Source organism: Tripterygium wilfordii, chromosome 15 (genome assembly GCF_013401445.1).
Source record: "Tripterygium wilfordii isolate XIE 37 chromosome 15, ASM1340144v1, whole genome shotgun sequence".
Classification (NCBI taxonomy): Eukaryota; Viridiplantae; Streptophyta; class Magnoliopsida; order Celastrales; family Celastraceae; genus Tripterygium; species Tripterygium wilfordii.
The window spans coordinates 3988032-4010788 of NC_052246.1; the positions used below are offsets into that span (position 1 = coordinate 3988032).

Consider the following 22757-nt stretch of genomic DNA (forward strand, 5'->3'; position numbering starts at 1 on the left):
AAGAAAGACGGGGGGCACTAGTGGCATTTAATAAAGTGACTGAAAGAAAATTATAAATATATAAATCTGTACAGTCTACACACAAAGGATCAAAGTTAGGGCAAATATTTGACACTAGGCAGATGTTACGCTAAGTGATGCCAGAAAGGTAACTAGAAGCTAAATCAGATAACCTGTCTTTAGTCTTCGTCAAAATATTTTTCCTCTGCATCAAGACCGACTTCCCTAAGCCAGTGATCATCCAAGGTCTCATTGTTATCTATTTGCGAGTAATCTAAGTGCTGGTGATCTTCGCCTGAAAGAAACTTCTGGTGCATGATATAGGTAAACTGCTCCATCATCTCATCCTTCTCTTCTGCTGATAAAGTCGGTCCCTCATCATTTCCTGCCACAGTGGGTAGGGTGGCACTGTTCCCATCACCAGGATCCGAGAGCATCTGTAAGTGACACAGAAAACAAACCTAATGCTAAGAAGAGCTTACTGGTGAATAAACAATCCAAAGTCACACGACATAATTTATCAATTGTTACACATGGTCCTCTGCAAAGATAAAGCACACAGGGGTACAGCAAAACACAAGATAAGCGGCACTCTTTAGATGCATATCCTCATCATCAACAAAGCATTCGCGCCAAACAATTCAGCGTTGGCTACATGATCCATAAGACTATATAAGACAAATCAATATGACGGATGCACATAAAATAATACATAAAATATAATCAAGCAGCTCAATACATTGGACCTTTCTTATTTTGTTGACATGTGATACGGTTGATAGTTCTTTTTGAGCTATACTAAGGGAAAGAAGAACCATGCTGAAAGAAAAGAGAGCTTTCAAACTTCAGGTACCAGCATCTGTAGCACAAAATTCATTAAGACATAATCAACATAACATACTTTTTTTTAGGGTTTTGACAAAGATAGACGGTTGCTGATAACAATGCAAAACAGTGGAAGAATTCCTAGAAAAATCATCCATGTGACAGCTAAGCTCGTATGTGAATCGTTCCTAATGCAGTAAAAAGAATACGTGGCTAATATTGGTCAAATTTCTCAGCATTGAAATGTAGAGACTAAGTTACTGAATGACTCCAATAACCTAAAATTAAAGCATGGACTCTTGCAATAACACACATAGACAAGAGAAGAAGGTATCATTTCAAAGAGCTCAACAATAGATCCAAGACAGGGGAATCCAAATGAAAATTCATATTTAAATATTTTAACTATGAGAGAAGTTAGAACAGGAAAATGCAGGCGCTCAAAATTAGTTGGTCATCACAGACTCATAATTGATGCACCAATTGCTTATGTAATCATGTAGGTCAAACACATTACATGGGCTCAACTTAAATAAAAACTTTCTGTATCAATGTATCATGATTAAAATCTAAACTCCAATGGCAATATAAATTTCATAAATTTAGCAAAAGGAGCAGACATCGTATGGCACCTTCCACTCATGGTGTAAAAATTGCAACACCACCACGAAGTCAGGTAAATAAGCTACATCTAATATAGTCCTGAGAACAGTATCATATTTGTACATCTAATTAGCAGAGAGTATTCTTTTGATTCAAAATTATTGGAGTCTATCACAAAGACACGAACTATAAGTCTATAACCCAAAGACAATAAGTAAGTTTCGCCTATAATAAAAAAGCTAAACAGCCACATGGTAGATGGCAGAGAAATTGAGCCACTCAATCCAAATACAGGGCATGCTACAGCATTTACATTCATTGAGAATTTGAGACATGCAAATGAAGAATTAAGAGACAAGGTTACTTCACCGAGCATGCAAAATAAATACAAAATAATACCTCTGTCGGACGTGCGATGCCATTAACTTTTTGTTGCTCCTCCTCCTCCTCCTCCTCCTCCTCCTCTTCTTCTTCCTCTACTTGGCTTCTCTCATTACAAATCCAGTCCCTTTCAGCAACACCCAACTTCTGCTGTTCCTCCCTAATCTTTTCAACCAACCTTGCTTCCTCACACCTTCTCATCAATGTATCTGACCACCGTTCACCAGGCCTCGCCATTCCCCTGCCACTTATATCCTGAAATTTCCCCACATACTCATGATGCAAATATGGTTCTCTCCCCCTCATTGCATCCTCTGAAAAGTACTGTCCATCACATATCAGCTTATTTAAGAATGCCCGCCTCCGATTTTTTACTATTAGTGATCTTGACCGCAATTCTTCTGAAGTTGGATTCATTTTGCTTCTGAGTTGCTTTAAGTGCCAATTTATCTCATAATCATCATTAAAAACATCAAATTCCTGAAGCTCATCGCCAGTTAATTGTGATCCATACCGCTCTGAATCGATACATAAGAAAACCGATGTGAGAAACCAATAGAAGCAGTAACTCAACAAATGAAATATAACTTGGCAACATTTATTTTCTTTTTATTTTTGTGGGAAAGGTAGAAAGGTATAAGAAATTAAAGGAATAAAGTCAACAGAAATTATTGTCTTACAATTTCTTTTTGAACCCAACCAAAGAACCATACGTTTGTTTCATGAGAGAACAGGCTTCGTCAACCAGAATCTTAATTGATTCAATAGCGAAAAACAAGTAAATGTATAATCGCAAGTTATTTTCACCTAATGCTTCCCTAGCAAACACAAGTAGAAATTTAAGCAACTTAGACCCTCGAATCGGTGGTTCCTCTAAGCTACAAATTTTCGTTCGTTCATCCATTAAGATTACAACAAGAGATTACAAGTAATACGATATTCATACACCAAAACAACAATTCATCTCTTTCCCATCCGTTTCTGTCAGCAACTAAAGACAAAATCGGTGACTGAGAAGGAAACAATTGATTAAAGAAATTGATGGGGAGAGAGACCGATAAATACCTAAGAAAACGGCAGCGTCACGGGAAAGGAGGTCAAGGAGGATGGACTTGCGTTGAGAGGGAGTTGTGGTTGCTAATTGTAGGGCGCGAGGGAAGTAGAGACCCTCGAGAGACGAAAGCCTCTCTGTTATGCTCTCCTTGGCTTCGCTACTCACTCGTCTCTCCATTTTATTTTATTTTTCTTTTCTCCGGTTTCGAATTACACCGTATCTGCGATCTTCTCTTCTTTCCTTTATATATACAGTCTAGAGCCGGTGTCTAGTTTCTCGGTCGGTAATCGAGCACGTGTCTATCACGTGACTTGTAGGGGTCTCAATTCTCACGAAAAATTCATGTGCCCGAAAAATTTTACGTAGGAAAGTATACATATAAATATAATCTGACAACTAGGTTGTTAAGGTCAGTGATTTCTACTAACATCACACATCACAAGTCCAATTATTTGATATTAATTGATGAATCATGTTAGAAATAAGCTCATGATCCAAAATACAGAACTTTTATAATGTGAGTAGTAGATAAAAATCGAGTTTGATTGAAAGATTTTCCTTCTTATTTCAATTATGATATTGCTCGTTTATCGAGAAAAAAAAAACTATGTTGTTTCTGTAGATGGTGGAAATTGTTCCAAGCAATGAAATTCTTTTAGTTTCCTTATAATGCAAACACACGGCCTAAATGAAGATGACCGTCTCATATAAGAAATTAGGAACTTCATAGGGACCTTTTCTTCTCTCAAGTTTATGTTTTGCCCATGAAGTACAAACAAAGTTGCTCAATTTACTCTCAAATCTCCAATTCCATATGAATGAATATCGTCATTTAAGCCTAGTCGGCTCCATGAGATTGTAACGGCAAATATGCTATCGATTTATCCTTAATAAAATACAAACCTTCTCTTTCAAAACACACAAATGAGTTTTATATACCAATATAATAAAAAAAAATCCAAACCTAAATATAAGTTTCTTTAGATGGAGAAAAATTAAGATAAAAGCTCTATCATCATCAACTCATGATAAAGACCATATTGTTAATGTAAATCTAAATAATTAGAAGGGAAATTTTATCTACACACCACTAATGTACTATCTTCACACCACTTTTTAAATATTATAAGTTTACACCAGAACATTCTAAGTTTACAAATAAAATTTTGATGAATTTATGAAAATACCCTTGTTTTGTACAATAGTAGGAAGGAGTTTGTTAAGTTTACACACAAATTGACCACAACTCAATATTCTCCTTCCTCACCGATTTCATTAACGGATAATAATGTTGAAATTTTAATGGGTAAAATTATCAATAACAAAACCAAACTTTTCAATGGTGGCTATCAATCACTAAATAAATTGCTTCACTGACGACATTAAAGAGAAAGCTTCTTATAAACTAAAATATCCTAATTGATGATAATTATCAAAATAAAAGTCTTATTAATATCAGTCTTCTCTATTATAGTTTTGAGTAAAAGGACGGAAAGTAGTTCCAGGAGTCAAAAAGGAAACTCCAGAGAGAAAGCAATTGATCTGTAGAAATGTGGATTCAAGGGTGTATTAGGCATTCCACGTTGGGATATGAATGTAAATAAAAAAAAAAATTCAAAAGTGGTGTAAACTTAAAAAGTTTGGGGTGTAAATAAAATTTCCCTAATTAGAATTCCCACATTTAGGAAGGAGAGGCCCATGGGCTTTAAAGTCCATGTCAAAAAGGCCCAACTACTTCTTGCGGAAGTTGTTCCGATGAGAAAAGCAAAATAACCCCCTTCCCCGTAATTTCGACTCCCATCATCTCCTTCGCCGTTATAAATTGATAGTATACCCATCAACAACTTCTGATCATCTTCCCAAAAATGGCTCAAGAACCCATCTCGAGTATCGACTGTGTCGATGATTTTTACTTCTCAGCCCTCTTTGAGGAAGACCAAGAAGAAATCTTGCAAGTCTCCGATGCCAAATATGCTGAAGAATTGCAGCTTCAGGAGGCTCTAATGGGGTCAGTCAATGTCAGTAATTCAGTCGTGAATCACGATCTTTCTTCCCCATCTCCGATTCTGAGTATTCAGTTCACTCCAGTCGTGCCAACGGAGCTCGTAATCAAGATGCGTGAAGATTCAGGGGAGGGTTTTGGGGAGTCCTCTATGAGCTTCTGCAATATTTGCATCGAAAGGAAAGAAAGTGGCGAAATCTTCACAATTGACGGGTGCGATCACTCATTCTGCTCGGATTGTGTAGGCAAACATGTTCAGGCGAAGATTGAAGAGAGTTTGAACGTTGTATGTCCAGAATTGGGCTGCAAGAATATTCTTCAACTTGAAGCCTGTAGGCCTGTGATTTCCAAGGAAGCGATCGATCTTTGGGAGACGGCGTTATGTGAGGACTTAATTAGTGAGACCCAGAAATTCTATTGCCCGTTCAAGGACTGTTCGGCTATGTTGTTGATTGAGAATGTGGAAGGGGAAGTGATTAGGGAATCTGAGTGTCCATTCTGTCACAGATTGTTCTGTGCCCAGTGTAATGCTGGTTGGCATCCAGGGGTTGAGTGTGAGGAGTACCAGAAGCTGAATGAGGATGAGAGAGGAAGAGAGGATCTTATGGTGCGAGAGCTTGCTAATAAGAAGAAATGGAGTAGATGCCCCAAATGCAGATTCTATGTGGAGAGAACAGCAGGTTGCCCTCACATTACTTGCAGGTTAGTGTGTGTTTTTCATCATCATTATATATATAGTTGGGTCTGGCTCTAATTGTATATATATATATACTCCACAAACTTGAGATATTTGGACAGCGAATGCAGGACTTCACAAACTATTATTAAGGCATTTTAAGATGTTATGTGATTTTGATTTCAGGTGCAAGTATCAGTTTTGCTATGGATGTGAGGCTGAATGGGGTCTGTTTCATGGGGGCTGCCACAAACAGTGAAGAAGTATGCAGCAGCATAAGCAGGGCACGGTTCCCTTCTTAATCTTTGATCTTTGATGAATTACTATGTTATTGGTTCTGTTATATCATCAATATTGAGTTCTTTTCGATCTTTCACAGAAAACCCGTGTCGAGACTGGGTTTGAATGTTTGATGATATAGGGGAAAAAAAAAACTGCATGTATTTTTTTCTCCCTCTTGGGTCTGTTTTTGTTTGTTCTCATGGTTTGCCGACCCTCCTGGGCTTGATGATACAATTTGCTTGTACTTACGTATATATACATATGTGCCTGAGTTGTGGAAGTATGTGCATATCCCTAATCCGTTGCTGTATGAATATCTCGATCCATCTTCCCTCTTAAGCAGGATTTATTGAAGAAAATTATACAATCACGCGTAAGCTTTCGTGTTCTTAAACCATGGAAATCTTTAGGAGCTCTGAGTCTGAGTGCATATGAAATTTGTAGTAGCAGCAAGCTTGATTCCTTATAAGGTATACAAAGCACGTAAGAGACTTAGATCTTGAGTGGATGATCACATATTGGTCAGAGAATGAGATGGTGAGATATGTGTCATTGAGGGGGCAAATGCAATGTGAAGCAGCTACTCCGTTTCCAAGAAAAGAGAATTTATGATTAGAAAAACTGGCAAACAGTATCAAAATGAATATACAGTGAACTTGCATTCCTAATTTATATGCAGCTGCTACCCCAATTGATGTAGAGAGCTATGCTCTAACATCCCAAAAATAAAAATAAAAAAAAATCAACGGCATCCTTTGCACATAGTTATTGTGTGTGTACAAGTCAAGCCAAAAATTGCCTTCCAACAATCATATAAATTTACTAAGCATGACATGAATTTTCCTAGGTTGCAACCTCTTCGACCTCGGAATTGAAAACAAAGCTTGGAAATGTTGTCGTTATGTCCCTGCAATATTACATTATAAGTTGAAGTTCTCTGTAGCAGTGCAAATTACAACTTGAGATTAACAAAAAAATTTACTACATACCTGAGATAAGAAAGGGTCATAATTTTCAGTAATGATGGATTCCGGGAAACAAAATTCTGCCACTCACTTCTATCTATCTTTCCATCCTGATTAACATCAGCATCCAAGAACGTCTATTCAACAAAAATGACACAATGAGAATTGAGAACTTGTTATTCGTTTACATAAGAATAAGCCAAAATGAAGGTCTAATAGCATATCAACAAATTACTGTGCATGCATGGACTACGATATCAACCTAACCCCCCCCCCCCAAAAAAAAAAAAAAAAAAAAAAAAAAAAAACACCAGAAACTCATGGCCTGGGAATGAATTCAATCATATCTAAACAGCCAATGGAAGGCTGTCCAAGAGATATTCTCAATGAGTGTTACCTTGGAGAAGTCATCAAAAACCTTAAATTAGAGAAAACAACTCAACTCAAATAGAATTACTACATTTGAATGTCCAGAAAAGGATAGGGTAAAACATCTAAATATTTACGGATTCAATTGATTACTACCCTAGCAGACCAATAAGGCCACAAGGATTCAGTGACAGTGCTACAAGTAACTACACACCTTATCAAGAATTGCCTCGACGGTTTCATCAGCCAACTTCATCTCAGATTCACACAGCAGTGCAATTAACATCTGCTTTACCTGTCCAAAATCACATAAAATGAATTCCTGTAAGAATTTGATACAATAGATATACAATGGTAAGTCGCAGTTTCCAACATCGATATATTCACAAGAAACATTATAAATAAATCTAGAAAAAATGGCAGGACATATGACCTAAAATCGTTAAACAAAATGGAATTATTAATATAAGTATATATATATATACTTGTTTATATTGCACGTGCATGAACGTTCTTTGAACATGTGTTATGAGAAGATGAATCATTATTCTCACAGTAGCACACCACAAACAAACTTTAAGATAACTCGCAAGGCGCTCTCATATGTTTCCTTGCATTCTAGTTCTTCACTGGAACAGCAAGAAATTATAAATGCTAACATATGAGAGGTGTAAACTCAACATCATGATTATGACGCATTGTAGAGTATAGCCAAGGAATCAGCCCAAGCATACCAGAAAGACATGGGAGAGTCAACTAGTCAAGCACTGGCATCTTCCCGTATTTCGTATCTTCTCATCATTGAACATATGGATTCATAATCTCAATAATTTCATATAAGGTATATCTCTATACGTAGTCAACCCTAACATTGTTCATAGTTAAGGCTTTGACGATTACGATTTGAAAGAAATTTAAAAAAAAATGAAGTTTAATACTTTACATATAGTAGAGAGCCCACAAACATACCTCATGTCGCTCAATACATCCTGTACTGTCCATATCATAGAGTTTAAATGTAACTGCAAAATAATGTCAAAAGGCTTCAATGAATCCGCATTAAATTGTAGAACGATGCACAAAGTATGCAACGCGCAAACTGGTAAAATAATGGAAAATGAAATTGCATGCACTCCAAAATTATTTTAATACTTGTCAAATTACAATCAAATCTTTCTTTCTTTTTTTTGTAAAAGATGCACGAAGTATGCAAAGCACAATCAATCTTACTACTCTCAACTTACAATCAATCTTGTCTTCTTGAGGGGCATTAGGATGGAAGACATTGAGTGAACGAACAAAGTCTCCAAAATCAATTACTCCCTTTTGCTTAACATCAAAAAGATCAAATATCTGCATTACAAATTCCACACATATCCAAAGTCAAAAGGGGTAAAGAGCGTAGAACTAATACTGCCAAGTGCCAACAAGAAGCTTTACCCGATTTGCAAACAGATTCTCTTTCTTCCTGTTCTTAAACAGAGCTAACTGAAACTCTTCCTGCATAAAGAAACAAAAAATTCCAGCACCATGACGATAACCAAAATCTACAGAAAATCATCAAACATTACCATATGCATGCAAAATTGCACTCCAGCATAGGGATGGACATAAAATACAACATATGCATCACATAAACATAGAAAAACAGAAATGGTTGTCCGATTGAGTGATTGTCCCATATGTAACTTGGCTAATAGATATAAAATTCAAATAAGTTGGAACTTTTAATCTACCCCCTAATTTCATGCAAAGGCAAAGCACTGCCAATAGATTCAATGCTTCAAAAATTCCAAATAACTTTTTTTCTTTAATAGTAGGGCTGCAAATGACTGCTACTGGATGAAAATTTTTTCTTGGGTATGCCCATTTACCAAATTATAGCCAAGCCGTTTAATTTGTTAATGAGGCCAGTCAAGTGAGGGTTCATGAGCCTATGCCCCTTCCACTTTCAATTGACATTTTTATTTTCAAAGAAAAAAAATGTTTTTCCCATGATCATCTCAAAATCAAGCCTAATAATATGATGCCAAAAAAGTATATAACGCCAAGTGATCAATCATAAATTAGTTATTTTTATACTATATTTGGAAGCAACCCACATATCTGCATAGCTTTTAGGGTACTTCCAAGCTCTGTGTGATGTAAATAGAAGTAGTATGTTCGTGTGTATTTTTGTTTTTTTTTTTTGCGCACATTTGAAATTGTGATAGGCTGGATTCAAAGAACCACCAACAGAGAGTGACATGAAAAAAGAGCAAACTAAATACCATGAAGTGTCAAAGAAAGTAATTGAAAGATTACACAAATTAATAATAACACAGATCAAAAGGAAAAATGGAGAAATTGTTTTTGCAAAAAAAGCAAAGACGTGTGAAGCAAAACAAGAGGGCAAGGCTAAAAAAGCAAAGATGGCTTTACTGTTATACAAGTCCAGGTAAGTGATATACCTTGTTGATCAGCCCATCGTCTATCAAGGAACTGCTAATGCTCTTGAATAACTCGAACAAAGCTTCAACTTCACTAACAGTGACTGAGGTAACAAAAAAACACAATGATCAAAATTCATGTAAACGACAAGTAAAAAAATGTAACCTTGGGACAGTTCATAAATTAAGTGCAGTAACTCCAGGAAACAAGTTACTGGGACAACTGCAAAAGAAAATAAACAGCGACAACTCGTTGCTTGTTAATATGCATAGATGAGCTTCAGAATGTCAATATAGCATTTTTGATGCATAAGGAACAGAACAAACACTGGAAGAATTTCTTTACCCTAAACTGTCCAATTTGCAAGCTATGAGGCTTACCAACCCATATGAAGAATTTGCATCCTGCTTTTTTCTGCCCTTCCCTCCAAATGAAAGGGAAGTATCATCACCATTGGTGAGGACTGAGGAGCACCACTAGTTCAATGATTTGCACCTCACTTTCAAGGCAGAAGTTCGCATCCCCCCATCCCTATTGAATAATCGACAAAGAAATGGGATGTACGATACATTCCACCTCAGCCTCCTAAAAAAAGTGTTGACCTCTCACTTTTACCTCCTTCAAATTATAGTCTTGAAGTATATAAAAAACCTAAGAATCCCTTGAATTTGACACGGCATCTTAAAGACTATTATCCAGTCGTCTTAGCAGATGATAAAAACATATTGGCTTATCGGTTAAAATCTTAAAATATCTTAAATTATGATGACCTTATTATAATGTTCTAAGCTGTTACATAAATAAAATCAAGATTCTTCATGATGGTGGAAGCGGTATAGTTTGCATTTACTCATTATCTCACGTTTATGCACGGGCATCACTAAAACTCATCAGAAAGCCACGTAAACTGTCTGGATTTATTTTCTGCAAAGTGGATTCGTCAAAAGAAATCCAACTCCGCTATATGCCTTAAGGAACTCTATTATATATATAGACACACACACATAATTATATAAAGGTACACACGTGTTTAGAGGGAGGGGGGAGAGGGGAATTTGAACTCTCCGGCTCTAACATCCTGGGCAAGGAGATTTGGCTGCAGGGCTCAGACCACTCATCCATCTAAACCAATTATTTAATATCAAAAGATGAGATTGGTGCTATGTAATCCCATAATGGTGGATCCCATTCATTACCTATGGCACATGCTGACTTAGCTGATCATGCTCACTAAAATTAAGTTAACAGTTAAGACCATGAATTCTACCCCACAAGTAAAAGGAGAATAAATAAATATTAGTTAAAATATTTGGTCTCCCCTAAATAGCCAATCCATAACCTAGAAACAGAGGACATCATAATCTACAACGTCCAAAGCATGAAAATTTGTACCATATGGATTGAGGGCAACAAATAAAGACGAAGAGAGAAGTCACATAATAACTACTTACAAGCTGTTTGTGAAGCAAGAATTACAGGGTCTTCGTGTCCAGGGAATTGCTTAGTCACTTTCGAGTGGAAGCAGCCCATTTACCAGCAGCAGAAAACTCAAAAACACCCGCCGCTAGACAAGTGTCTATGCTTTCCTACTGTTTATCATCAAAGCCATCATAACCTTGCATATTCAGAACCAATATCCACATCACAAGCTCAAATTAATCAGCACAACAATAGCATTAAACTCCAACAACTAAAACATGGACAGATTTAAAGGAGTCACCAGAACATATAAAAAAATTATAACCTTATCTATCCAAAGATGAGAAGTGTGAGTATGTAATACAGAAACAATATTTATATTCAACCATGAATATTAAAAGAAAATTTTTTAAAATGCTTACAAGAATAATAAAGTCCATTGCACAAATTCAGCTTTCCACAATATTATAAATAAAGCAAAATAAAGATTGAAAAAAAAAACACAAAACTAGGAGCCATAACTCTGATTGATTTAGTTTCCTAATTTCCTTTATTTCCATTGGTTACCGATTGAATCTTGCATGCAAAGAAAAGTAACAATTGAAACTACAAAATCAAAAACATGAAATCGCAATCAAACGATCATAAAAAATTCAGGAACCGCACCTTCCAATCCCTCAAACAGAAAGAAAAACTCGGGGAAAAAAAAGGACAGGCACAAAAGCATTGGAAACAAACCAAACCAAACCAAATTAAGACACAAAAAAAGAGGCCGGCTGAGATACATACCGACCGGAGAACTTTCCGGGAAATGACACTACGGCAAGTAAATACAGCTTCCTTTTTCTCCAGTTACTTGTTCTATCGAGGAAGAGAGCGTAAAAGGAAGGGACAATGAGGCGTCTCTGGAGGGGGTCAGATCTGACGGCTGAGAAGGATTGAATCAAGGAAGAGATTCTTCGGCCGATTTTTTCTAAGGACGGCAAAGTTGGAGACAGAGAGATGAAGTTGAAATCCCAATTTAAATAGGCAAGGTAGGCAGGCAGGTAGGTGATGAGTGTGTTACGCGCTAAAAGAACGAGTGGTGGAATACTTGTCGAATATTCCGCAAAGGCGGAAATGAAATGTCTAAATAAGGAAAACAATAAACAAAAAAGAAACGTTTTTGTTCGTTTTTGGAAACAAAATAACTGTTTCTGCTAATTAAATTTTAAGAAACATTTACCAAGAAAAGAGACTAATTTGGTTACTTTTCTAAGTATTAATTAATTTTAATTATTTTTTTCTTTTTTTGGGGGGGCTTTTTTAATAAGAATTTCTTCAAACTAAGAAAATTTATATTTATATGTGTATTATTATTTGATTTGATTCTTCAAATAGTATATATATATATACTATGAACTAAACCCTAGTCGCCTCCTCTCTCTCTCAAAATTTCTCTCAACCAAAATTTCTCTCATAGTACATATATAAGGAGGAGGAGACCACCATCTCTTTCTTCTCCATACACCTTTTATAGTATGTCATTTTAGTTTTGCTAGTTCGCCGATCTAGTCTATGATATCTATTTTGTTCAATAAAGAATATGCAATGTTTCTGCACCACACCGTCTCCTATAATGATGAAATTTGGTTTTTCTTATTCATCTATCATGAATTCTTCACAACACCGGTTCTGCTAGTGTGTTCCAACAACACATATTTGGTACACAATGATGAGGCTCATAGATCTGGTGGAGATGGTCTTTCTTCAAGAAGGGGAAATCAAGAATCTTCATCCAATCCATGTGTATTTTTGTTTAGTATGTCCTCAAGACAGTGTTATTCGGAAACATCTCAGTGTTGCCCGGTTTTAGTCTGTTGTTTGCTCTTTGATTTTGTAATTTCCCTATTAGTGTTTGTAAATTTATATAGGTTGCTAACATGGCGTTAAGGGTAACGATTGTTAATATGGGATGAAGAGTTGGGGTTTAATCGCTTTATAAAAGAAAAGTATAAAAAATAAAAATATTCAAAGCAATCTATAGTGAAGTCACTATATAACAAATGTTGCAAATTTGACAAAATGCCATTAGTTTTAAAAAAATTTAATTTCAAAGATCACTTCTTTGTTTTCAAATAAAAAAATTAGTCATATCATCTTTGATTCTTTAATGTTGTGAATGACTGAGCCTATGAGATAAAGAAAATGGAATTGAAAATAAAATCTTATCCACTGAAATCCCAACTTTACTTTGAAATTAAGAGTTAATTGCAAAATCATTTCAAATATATTAGAGATTATGGACTCTATCATAAAAATTGAATTAATTGTAGTTTTGGGTGAATTAGATTAATAGGGTCATAATGCATGAAAATCTCTAATCCCCAAAGAAGTTGTTGGACATAAATTTTGTGCTAAAAAATTGCACAAAAAGCAATATCAGAAGCATATGAAAATTAAACTATCTTTTCTTCCATTTTTTCCATAATGAGTTGCCTCTTCTTTTTAAGGCAAAATAATAATATAATTAGGACAAAATTTGGTAAAATGTGATGCAAATTAACATAAGACCTGGCACCAAATCACATGTTTCCTGCTTTATTTTTATGCCAACATTTGATTTCTAATAATCTTTTACATGTAGTAGTATTTTCAGTTTTAACGATATCAATGAAGCCTCACACACATGGCCTTGTTTGGTCATTTTTTTACTATACTTAAAATTAATTAAGTAATTATATTTTTAGTACTTATTTTTAAATTAAACGCATTGGAGGATGTGATTAATAGTAGTCTAGCAACATCAATCCCTATGAACTTTATTCAAAATGAAGAACAATAGATAAATAAAAGTCCATTGATAATGCATAATATTTTCTAATGAATATATAAATTTTAATATTTTATAATTTAGGAGGGTTCCAATCTTCAATATCTTAAGAAGCGAGTACCACTAGATCAAGAGCTCCATGCACAATACTACTTTGTCACTATTGATAATGCCTAGATTTATTGAAGAATGCATACAACACTATTTTTGTCACAAAATACATCTATAATTTCTTGTATCGATTTTTTCAGACTAACATTACCCGGCATTCGATAATACTTACTCGACGTTTTATAATACTAATTAATAATAATTATACACCCGTCACTAATTAGAGTAATAAGAATTGTGTGTATCACTTTGATGATCAGGGTTTGAATCCCTCTCTCCGTTTAAAAAAAAATTAAAAAAAATTGTTGTCTACGTGTTCATGATTGCAACCTAATACACTATGATAGTTTTAATGTTTTTATTATTGTCTCTATCATGACTTTGTTTGGATTACGGCTAACAAAGTAACATGCGCAAATTAAACAAATAGAGAGAAAAGATAATATAATTAAGCTCAATGAATCATTGAATTGTAGTATTTTGTCGACAACCATCGGTAACTAAGCTAAAGTATCTTAATTATGTTACTAATATAATCATCATCATCATTGGTTAATTAGGAATATTTTTCAATTAATGTATGTGATTTTTTAGTTGTATGTGTTAATTAATTAAATGTTGATGTGTATTGTACTACACTATGAGATTCAGGAGCTATAGATGCAACCATATATATATGTATATGCACATGCCCATGTTTCATGTTTGATCATTTTGAAGATGTATCACATGCATGCAAATGATGCAACCTCTTTTTTTTTTTTTTAATAAGAACACAATACCCTATAAATTTGTCATTTGAATTTAAAATACAAGTCTAAGCTTGTATCATCAAGCATGCGTATACAAAAGTTTTTCGCTTGACGATAAGGTAAGTTGAGCAAAACCTAGTACATGGCTATAAGGATATATGAGAATTTAACTCAAGAATTTTCGAATCTAGACGGTTCTGTCTCAGAAAGATGCACCGCTAAACTATCACCCAAATAGTAGATGCTTTTGAGTAACGTGTGCAAAAAAGTTTCCAAAAGAATGTCTAGACATTAAGAGTGTGTTTGGATTGAGGGATTTGGGGGGAAGGGAAGAGAAAGGAGGGGAGGGGAAGGGAAGGGAAGGGAGGGGAAAGGGGACTATTTTCCCCTCTCAAATGTTTGGATAGATAAAAAAAAGAAGGAAAGAAAATTTGTTTAATTTACTAATTTATCCTTATTTTTATGTTAAAATATTATGTACAAGGGTAAAATAGATATTTAACTTACAAATGACTTAATTAGTAATCCATTCCCTCCAAATGACTCCATTTTGGAGAGAAAGAATTTTAATAAAAATTTAATGAAATCTTTCTTCCAAATCCCCTCAAATCCCTCCCTTTAATTTTTAATAAACTATCCAAACAAGGGAATTGGAAGGAAACTCTATTTCCCTTCCATTCTCTTCCCTCCAAATCCCTCAATCCAAACACACTCTAATAGCAAAAACCAAATCATATGTTGTTGGAATGTCATTTTAAACCAAAACAAAGAAAAAACTTTGTTACATCATAAAATTATTGAGTGAGCACAATTATAAATGTTACCAAAAAAAAAAAAAGAGAGAATAAATCATAATAGTGATAAATTTGATATATAGACAAATAAAAAGATAAAATAAATGTTGAGGAAAACATACAGAAGAATAACAGATTTAAGAGACTGAACTAAATATTGCTAGCTGGACAAAAAAAAAAAAAAAAACTAAATATTGCTATAGGTTATTCATAAGTGAAAATAAGTCATTATTATTTTTGAATGATTTTTTGTTATTTAAACCTGTAATTTATAATGCTAATTGAGTTGGCTCTCATTTTATTTTATGTATTACTATTAATTTATTATAGATTATAGGTTTGGATATGTCAACGAGAAATGTTGTAAATCCACCCCCATACACACCAACAATATATATTGTCCGCTTTGGGTTGTCCGATTCCCGTGGATACATCGAGCTCGCACAACTTTGTTTCTCCTTAGACCCAAGCAAGTGAGTTAGACCCAACTCATTTAAACCTAGGAAAAGGCCTTGTAAAGGGTTAAGGGTGGGCTTGCTCTTATAAATAAGGCATTAGTGCCCACATCTTTCGACGTGGTACTTTAACAAGAAATGTTGAGTAATATATTCCATAAATTATATATATATTTTGCTGAATATATATATATATATATATATATATATATATATATATATATATATATACACACACATATGCATATGTATGGTATATTTGTAAAAACTGTAAAGCGTGGCGTCTCGACCGTGACCGAGCTGGTCAGTAGAGTTGGTCAGAAAATTATATGTACACCATGCCAAAGACATACGTACCTACATTTGACAAATCGTAATGATAATAGGTTTTCTGAATTATGGTATCAAAAATTTTCAGGCAATTATAAAGCCTGTAATATGTAGATTCCATGCACATTTCTGTTTCATTATGGTAAATGACCCAACTAAATATTCAAGTCTTTATGAACAATAATAGGCCGGGTTGAATAGAAGTGTCAAAAACCACCACGAATACGCTGTTTGTATGTGCGAGTCTCCTTAGAAAACACATGTTTTGGACCAAAACAAGGCCAACCCAATTAAGCAAACCATAGTTCAGTCAATCTCCAATAAATTGTTTTTATTGAGATTTATACTTTTAAAATTCATTAAACAATTCTAAATTTTATTTCGTAACCCAAAATTCCCTAGTCCAATATGCCTACAGGACAACTGGATCATCTCTAAATTCGAACCGTCAACCTGGCTCGCTTAACACTGACAACAGATAAGACTTGACCGAAACTCATGTGGGGAGAACGAGGCCGAAGCCCACAAATGAGAGTTAACTCCACAAGCCTCCCATTGGGCCTTTGACCCATTCATGAAAATAATGCCGAAACTACTAGGCGTAGAGTTAAACACTTAAACTTGCGACCTCCCGCATTCACAAAAAGTTACTGCAGTCAAAGCTTAAACACCAAAACCTAATGCTCGTTGTTCATGTACACTAAACTAAAATCATAAACACCAAAACTTAAATTCTAAATCCTAAATCCTAAAAATAGGGACTTAAAAATTAGATGTATTTATATTATTCTAATAAAGATATCCTTACCAGAGAATGCAAACAAAAAATTCAGATCCTTTTTGTTGGGTAGGCTCCGATTTGATTTCTCAATGGGTTAATACTTGGGCCACGTTCAATGCAATGGGAAATGGAAAACTTTAATCACACCCCACATTTTAGTAAGGACACCCCTTGTTAAGCACAACCCATAAAAATTACATTTTTATAAATACATCTGAAGTACCAAAAAACTTGAAATTTTTAGAAGTGCACCCCAACAGTAAAAAACAGAGCAAAACAGGGGTTATAAGCCAATATAACTGAACTTGTCAATTCTTTGCCAAAACAGATCAAATACACTTTATAACTGCCAAAACAGATCAAATACACTTCTAAAACAGATCAAAACAGATCAGTCAATTATCTCCATTGTAGCCATGTTGGTCTTCCTTCCAACATCAACAACAAGTACCCGTGGCCTCTTAGCACGCTTCTTCCTGCCCCTGACATCAATTTTTTTGGTTGGCTCTGATGCATCTGCAATCACTGGTTTGGCAAGAAGCTGGAGCTGTTTCTTAAGTTCAAGCTTCTGTGGAATGGTTGAATCCTTACCATCTGTGCTTTCAACCTAAACGGGCAATCACAATGTTTTTACTATCAAACACTAAATCAGTTGTGAAAGCAAGGGAAGTGTCATTGTTAACCTCACCGCCAACTGTTCCCCCAACCTGCAACACGAAATCGAGAAACCCTAACCCACATATCTACAAAACCCATACTACTGAAAAGAACACCAAAAAAACCCGAACAACTTACCATTATGATGGAGTGTTGTTCCAAGCAAAGATCTCTGTTGGCTTCGTTGGCTCTCCTCCGTGCTTTGGAATCTCGTTTTCTTCTACTCTCAGATGACAGCGTCTTCATCATTTTAGAGGAAGGAGAGAGACTCTGTTTTTTGAAGCAATGGAGTGGGGTGTTATGAGCCAGTTATCAAAGAAACACAAAGTCAAAGGAAAGTGAATGGGGGTCGGGGCGTCCTTAGTAAAGAGCGAGATGTGACTAAAGTTTTCCATGGGACATAGCCCATTAAGGCCGATTTGATTTCCTGATGACAGGATGTGGTCCATAAAGTTAAACACCCACGTCCTTTTGGGAAACATCACTAATTAACTAGATAATGGACATGCCTAAACAATGCCAAACCAGAGTCGATTAAAAAAAAAAAAACCATGATTTCATGTTGGGGGACTGTTACAAGTTGAACTGTTGAAGGGGTTCGGGACAGCGCCCCCGATTTTGTTTAAGATTATTTACAATATTAAAAGGTGGAAGAAGAAGCAACATGATAATCTTAACTTGCTTAACGTATACAATAGCTAAAAACCTATTTCAATTATAAATGTGTACCGTATACAAAAGGTGAATAATACTAATAAATGATTTACAAATATTGAGTGATTATTAAGTTGTGGGTTCTCAAGACTTGTGAATGGTACAAGACCAAAGAGGCAAAGAGGAAGAAATAGGCCCAACCAACATAACCATGAAGGTCCAAAATAACTAAGATCCGTATGACTAAAATGATTCTTCAAGGTGGTGAAGATCAAGCCTCTAGGGTTTATAGAATAGTATATTATCACTATAATATATATGAAATTAGGGGCTACATTCTAGTGTAGTCCCATGGTACCGCCCCAGGCTGTAGCCACCCAGGTACCGCCCCTGCATGGTTGTCGAGGTTAGGTGAGTTTCTGAGGGTCTACTTTAATCCTTTGGGATCGTTGGTCGTCAGTTCTGCTTGGGGATACGAGTCCACGACATAGAGAGAGGGCAACAAAAGTACAAAACCCACCAAACTCTGTGTGAATACTGTGCAATTTTTCAAAGTCGAGGTCTTCGTCAATGACTTTAATACTTTCACTGAGTCAAAAATTCCGCAAAGCAACTAAGAAGGAATCTTCCTGGCTTCGACCACATGGATTCGCCGACAAGTAAGGGGAGGAGGAGAAGGTGTGCATCATCATTCATCCACATTTTTCTACATCTATGATCATGAAAAGAAACTGCAAGACCTTCCTCAAGTCACTATCCTCACTTAGGAAGGCAACAACGTGTCTGTAAGCCTAAAATATTGAAAGTCAAAGAAACCCACAACTTACCCTCCAAGCCTCTTCACATGTACATATATATATATATATATATATATATATATATATATATATACAGGAACTAGCATTGAAGGCACTGTGAGTGTGGCAAATCAAAAAGATGGAGACTTTGAAGGCGATTGTTGTTGTTGTTCTGATACTTGGGGTTCTGGGGGTGTGGGAGGTGAAGATGGCTAGTGCAGGTCCAAGTGCTGCACAGTGCAAAGAAGAGAGAAGGATTGGTGTTAATGCATGCAAGCCAGTTCTGTATGGGAAGCTGCCGTCCCCGGAATGTTGCCAACGAGTAAGGGTAACACATATTGAATGTGTGTGCCCCGTTATCACTCCTAAGTTGGCTGCTCTTATCGACCTTAATCGCGCTGTCCGGCTGGTTGAGGGATGTGGAAGGAGGGTTCCTCGCCATTACAAGTGTGGAAGTAAGCTCTATGCAACTTAAAATTGATTAGCTAGTTCACAGTATTAGATTAACCTTGACACTTAATCTATTTAGCATGATGAACTTCTACTGACAAAATTTTCTTGTTGCAGGTATCACAACTCCCTGAATGTTCGTCTCTATTCAATCGCTGCATTTAGGTAGATGGAGAAGAGGGAATGAAATAAATTGTATCAAACTATGAATAAAAGAATAGCTATATATGAAGTGGTGGTATATGAGTTTTACTTACCTTGCCATATTGAATGTTGTCTAGAGTACTATCTTTAATCTGCTTCCATGTGTTGCACTCTGCATGATGTTTTCTTACTAAACTTGGAAGAGAGACCATAATACAGAAACCCCATAAGTCGATGGAGAAGAGAGCATGTTCTGCAACGCTCTTACACCCAGCCATTATAGCTCAGTAGTTAGAATCCGTCACTCCAGGAAGTCGTCTAAGGAACTCAACTGCTGAGGTATTGTAGTTCTCGGCTCTAAAATGGGGATGGTAATAAAAGTATAAAACAAATGTTAAATCCATGAAGCAGTAAAAGGGCGAGGAGGGCATACATCGAGAAAAATAAATCAAGATTATAAGTTATTACCTCACATCATTTTCCACCATACCCTCTTCCGAGGAACGCCAACTCTAATTGCCTTCGACTCATCAGAAAATCACATTTGCTCAAAAATATATGGTGGCTAAGGCGATAGGACTTGGATGTGTGAAAATTACAACCCCATATTCTTATGTTTTCGCTTTCCATCCTGTGATTCTGGTCTATGCATGTTCATGCCAATCTTATCTGATCCATCTTTTTGCCACCACTACCCACTTCAGTCATTGCTGATGACTGAAAGCCAGAACCATGCAAATATCCAAACAGAGCGAGAACATGCAATTGAGTTTATCAGGTACTCTATGTTTTTTGCTTGGAGGGATTTTCAAATAAATGAACGAGGATTCGAAATGACAAAACATGCAATTGAGTTTATCAGGATGGAATCCAATATGATCGTGGGTTTGACGGGCAATTGAGCATTTTTCTTCGTAATTTCTATGTCCCAAGGAAGAACATGCAAAATCAAATAAAATGTATGCGTTCCTCCATTCCTGATGATTGTCTAGGCCTATGAAAAATTCCGAGCCAGAACCAAACCATGCAACCAAACCCCTTGCCCAAATCTCCCTCGGCATCACCACCACTACCCACTTCAGTCAATGCTGATGACTGAAAGCCAGAACCTGATGAGGGAAGTGTTGTTTGTTTGGGTTTAAGATAACAGAGAGAACAATGAAAACCAAAGCGCAGGAGTTAGCAAAAACATATGGCTAATAGTGAATCGAGAGACGAGAGTTCCTAGCGGATCCGTGGCGCAATGGTAGCGCGTCTGACTCCAGATCAGAAGGTTGCGTGTTCGATTCACGTCGGGTTCAACGTTTTTTGTCCTTTTCCTTCCTTTTGGCCTTTTTGGTATTTTCACACAATCACGTCAAAGAGGGAGAGGCCGGTTGAAAGTAGTTGTCGTAGTTAGGGCGTGTCTGGTGGCGGAGTTGTTGGGAATTTCCGTGTGCGTGGGCTCACAGCGCGTCATCCGGCGCATTCTAGCATCTCTCGCGCCTCCACCCAACCCATCGAGGCGGTTGTCTCTCTCTATCTCTCTATTATCACCTCTTCCAGCTCATCGACAATGTTCACAACTTTTATTACCTCGTCTACTTCTCCACCACCGCTTCTCCTAAACCTAGAAGGATGTCATCTCCTCCTGCATCCGCCGCGACACGGAGGGTCCCCTCTCCGTGCTGGGCCCACGAAGAGACGCTGGCTCTCATCAAGGCATACCGCGATCGGTGGTTCTCAGTCAGCCGCGGCAACCTCCGCGCCTCCGATTGGGAGGACGTGGCTGCTGCCCTAGCTTCTGCTGGGGCTACTGATGGTGCCCCTAAGACTTCCATCCAGTGCCGCCACAAGATCGAGAAGCTAAGGAAACGGTACCGTGCCGAGAAGCAGCGCGCTCTTTCTAAACCAGGTCGGTTCTTCTCTAGTTGGGATTTGTTTCCTGTTTTAGATTCTATGGAGATTGGAGTCGTTGGATCTGTTCAGGATAAGCATATTGATAAAGCTGTTAAATCTGGAAATATTGGTGGGAATCATAACCCTAATGTTGAAATTGGGATTGAACCTGTGTTGCCTGGATTCACGGCGAAGAGTAATCGGGTGGTTAAGCCCACTCTCACCTTTGATTGCAACTATGGAGGTGGGTTTAGTGTGAAATCTCGAGATAATGAGCTTCCTCCGCCTCCTGGGTTGGCTTATCGTTCTAGAGCTTTTCCTGACTTCGATGATAGTGATGATGACAGTATGTATGGGTTCCCTGTAAAATCCTTAGGTGATAGGAACGTGATGCCTCTAGCGTCTAGATCAGTGCATCATGGGAAAATTAGCAGTGATAGAAATCGTAAACCTAGCATCCATTGTGACCATGATAGTGAGAGTGATGTTGATGAAGGATGTGGGTTTGGGAGGAGAATTTCTGGGGATTGGAAATCAGGGCCTTCAGGGTTGAGGTCAAATAGCCATTACACGAAACATGGGAATACTGGTTCTCATATGGATCATGGTGTTTTGAATGGCGTCAGTTATTCTACAAGACCAGGTATTGTAAAGAAGAGTGAAGGTGGAGTCAAGAGAGGAAGGGGTGCAGTCAGTGAGGTAGTTTCATCAATTAAGCGATTGGGAGAAGTGTTTGTGAAGATGGAGAAGATGAAGATGGAAGCTATGCGGGAGATTGAACAAATGCGAATGGAGATAGAGATGAAACATAATCAGATGATACTCAAGTCGCAGCAACAAGTTGTCAATGCATTTGCAGAAGCATTTGTGGAAAAGACAGAGAAGAAGAAAGTGAAGATGGTGTCAACTAATGGGGATTCTGATGGGTATGAACTCTGAAGTAGAGGCAATGTCCAACATGGTAGCAGGTTCAGTCTCTTTTTTCCCTTCTAGGGTTTCATATATAGTTTAGTCCGTCTATAACTGCATCTTGGAAGTGGCAATTTTTTGATTGCAGATGGAGTAGTGGATTTTGATGCTTGTGCCAGTTATTTTATGTAAGTTAATGAAGTGCTTAAAACTACCTTTGATCTTAC

At 36.7% G+C, this 22757-nt stretch overlaps 6 protein-coding genes and 1 non-coding gene across 8 annotated transcripts; 4 read left to right on the forward strand and 3 right to left on the reverse strand.

The window, feature by feature from the left end:
• On the reverse strand, positions 1 to 3082 carry LOC119980043 (coiled-coil domain-containing protein 97). Its single transcript, XM_038822694.1, has 3 exons — positions 2875 to 3082; positions 1828 to 2327; positions 1 to 437 (listed from the first exon to the last, which is right to left on the reverse strand). The coding sequence occupies exons 1-3, from the start codon at positions 3038 to 3040 to the stop codon at positions 180 to 182; spliced, it is 924 nt and encodes a 307-aa protein (XP_038678622.1). The 5' UTR covers positions 3041 to 3082; the 3' UTR covers positions 1 to 179.
• Positions 3083 to 4612: 1530 nt separating this feature from the next.
• LOC119980044 (probable E3 ubiquitin-protein ligase RNF144A-B) lies at positions 4613 to 6106 on the forward strand. The gene is made up of 2 exons (XM_038822696.1): positions 4613 to 5567; positions 5728 to 6106. Exons 1-2 carry the CDS (start codon positions 4729 to 4731, stop codon positions 5798 to 5800), a joined length of 912 nt encoding a protein of 303 aa, XP_038678624.1. The 5' UTR covers positions 4613 to 4728; the 3' UTR covers positions 5801 to 6106.
• A 305-nt stretch (positions 6107 to 6411) lies between these two features.
• On the reverse strand, positions 6412 to 12012 carry LOC119980046 (calcineurin B-like protein 1). Of its 2 annotated transcripts, none has more exons than XM_038822700.1 (9): positions 11796 to 12012; positions 11039 to 11176; positions 9608 to 9690; positions 8598 to 8657; positions 8402 to 8510; positions 8127 to 8179; positions 7372 to 7452; positions 6813 to 6925; positions 6412 to 6730 (listed from the first exon to the last, which is right to left on the reverse strand). In XM_038822700.1, the coding sequence occupies exons 2-9, from the start codon at positions 11115 to 11117 to the stop codon at positions 6667 to 6669; spliced, it is 642 nt and encodes a 213-aa protein (XP_038678628.1). In that variant the 5' UTR covers positions 11118 to 11176; positions 11796 to 12012; the 3' UTR covers positions 6412 to 6666. The 2 variants fall into 2 exon arrangements, with proteins under 2 accessions (XP_038678628.1, XP_038678627.1); XM_038822699.1 differs by having other exon boundaries at positions 11039 to 11202.
• Positions 12013 to 17214: 5202 nt separating this feature from the next.
• On the reverse strand, positions 17215 to 17988 carry LOC119980048. The gene is made up of 2 exons (XM_038822701.1): positions 17837 to 17988; positions 17215 to 17648 (listed from the first exon to the last, which is right to left on the reverse strand). The coding sequence occupies exons 1-2, from the start codon at positions 17945 to 17947 to the stop codon at positions 17433 to 17435; spliced, it is 327 nt and encodes a 108-aa protein (XP_038678629.1). The 5' UTR covers positions 17948 to 17988; the 3' UTR covers positions 17215 to 17432.
• Positions 17989 to 19253: 1265 nt separating this feature from the next.
• On the forward strand, positions 19254 to 19851 carry LOC120017112. Its single transcript, XM_038870187.1, has 2 exons — positions 19254 to 19604; positions 19717 to 19851. Exons 1-2 carry the CDS (start codon positions 19289 to 19291, stop codon positions 19731 to 19733), a joined length of 333 nt encoding a protein of 110 aa, XP_038726115.1. The 5' UTR covers positions 19254 to 19288; the 3' UTR covers positions 19734 to 19851.
• Positions 19852 to 20972: 1121 nt separating this feature from the next.
• TRNAW-CCA lies at positions 20973 to 21044 on the forward strand. Its single transcript has one exon. It is a non-coding gene; the product is annotated as a tRNA-Trp (tRNA).
• A 78-nt stretch (positions 21045 to 21122) lies between these two features.
• On the forward strand, positions 21123 to 22744 carry LOC120016815 (protein FIP2-like). The gene has a single exon (XM_038869739.1). The coding sequence runs from the start codon at positions 21361 to 21363 to the stop codon at positions 22558 to 22560; it is 1200 nt and encodes a 399-aa protein (XP_038725667.1). The 5' UTR covers positions 21123 to 21360; the 3' UTR covers positions 22561 to 22744.
• Positions 22745 to 22757: the final 13 nt, after the last annotated feature.